We start from the raw sequence: 1,637 nt of genomic DNA on the forward strand, positions 1-1,637 counted from the left end.
GGACAAACATAGACACACACATACATATATATACATATATACAACGGGCTTCTTTCAGTTTCCATCTACCAAATCCACTCACAAGGCTTTGATCGGCCCGAGGCTATAGTAGAAGACACTTTCCCAAGGTGCCACGCAGTGGGTCTGAACCTGGAACCATGTGGTTGGTAAGCAAGCTACTTACCACACAGCCACTCAAAGAACAGACCAAAACAGTAGACCTGTTCTTTTCTTTATGGTAAGCTTACTTATTCCACTTTGTGAACTCAACCTTTTAGTATTTAATCTAGCCATATCTGGCCTAAATGTTCTACCCATTTTATGTCCAAACTGGTTAGATCAGGCCTCTCACACCTACCCTACTATGTCATTCTAAAACTAAACAAACACATCATCGAAATGTCAAAGCTACAAAATAATGCATAAGTAATTTAAATCAATGTGAATAAATAAGCATTACATTTGGAAGAGTAATGTGAATGTTGAAGGGTTGATCAGTATATTACATGCTTTAATATACTAAAACCATTTCCTCCTGAATATGCAGTGCTGAAAATGATAACATGTTTGTGCATCTTATATTGCCATCAAATACAGTAGCTATTTGCTTAACCCCTTGCAGACAGATTTAGTACCGACAGTCTGTGCTGTGTACTGGTATTAGGCCATTCAGTAACTACATAATTTTTCATACAAGTAATTTTACAGTGTATTTACAAATTCTTCTCATTGTGGTATATTTGAAAAAACAGTGCTGTACAGAGCGAAACATCACACTGCTCCCGCACAGTGTTTCAATGCAGTCTGTACCACTTCCTGTCTGCAAGAGGTTGGTTAATTAGAGACACTACAATATGTAAGAATCCTCTGTATTTTAACTTACCGATGGATATAGTTTTTGGCTTCTAGATATGCCATTCCTGACGAAATTTGTGTCGCCATATACATAAGAACTGTTGGTCCAATATCTTCCCTGTTACTACCTCGTAGATAGTCTAGTAAGTTGCCATGGGTCATAAATTCAGTAATGATATAAAACGGTGGTTCCCTCGTACACACACCTGTTGTTAAAAAAGAGATCACAAATAATTGGGAGCCATTAGAAATACAGAAACAATTTGAAGGTGCAGGCATTAACAATATCAAAAAACAAAGGCAGTAAAGATAAGAGAACATAAAGGATTTCCTTAAACAATTGTTTGTCATAACAAATGTAAAACATGTAAAAGATAAAAGATCTTATATTAATGGGTTACGAAAACAGGCCATAGAGAACAACCTCTGATTTTGATCAAATGATGTAATGATATTGAAAGACATGGAAATGTCTGTGAAAAGGTAGAAGACAAAGATTCACTCTTGTAGCTTGAAGGTTGTTGGCACTCCGTTGCTTACGACGTCGAGGGTTCCAGTTGATCTGATCAACGGAACAGCCTGTTCATGAAATTAACGTGCAAGTGGCTGAGCACTCCACAGACACATGTACCCTTAACGTAGTTCTTGGGGGATATTCAGCGTAACACAGTGTGACAAGGCTGACCCTTTGAATTACAGGTACAACAGAAACAGGAAGTAAGAGTGAGAGAAAGTTGTGGTGAAAGAGTACAGCAGGGTTCGCCACCATCCCCTGCCGGAGC

The 1,637-nt window shown here is 38.3% G+C and overlaps 1 protein-coding gene across 3 annotated transcripts in view; it reads right to left on the bottom strand.

Annotated features, from left to right (window-relative positions):
- The window catches only part of LOC106872032 (tyrosine-protein kinase Abl), a 341,811-nt gene that overhangs the window by 23,365 nt on the left and 316,809 nt on the right, over nucleotides 1-1,637 (bottom strand). For all 3 annotated transcript variants that reach the window (XM_014918872.2, XM_052969985.1, XM_014918885.2), the window contains exon 7: nucleotides 884-1,061. In XM_014918872.2, the coding sequence (XP_014774358.1) occupies nucleotides 884-1,061 (178 nt within the window). The remainder of the gene's footprint in view (nucleotides 1-883; nucleotides 1,062-1,637) is intronic.

The sequence above is a fragment of the Octopus bimaculoides genome, chromosome 8 (genome assembly GCF_001194135.2).
Source record: "Octopus bimaculoides isolate UCB-OBI-ISO-001 chromosome 8, ASM119413v2, whole genome shotgun sequence".
In the NCBI taxonomy this organism is placed as follows: Eukaryota; Metazoa; Mollusca; class Cephalopoda; order Octopoda; family Octopodidae; genus Octopus; species Octopus bimaculoides.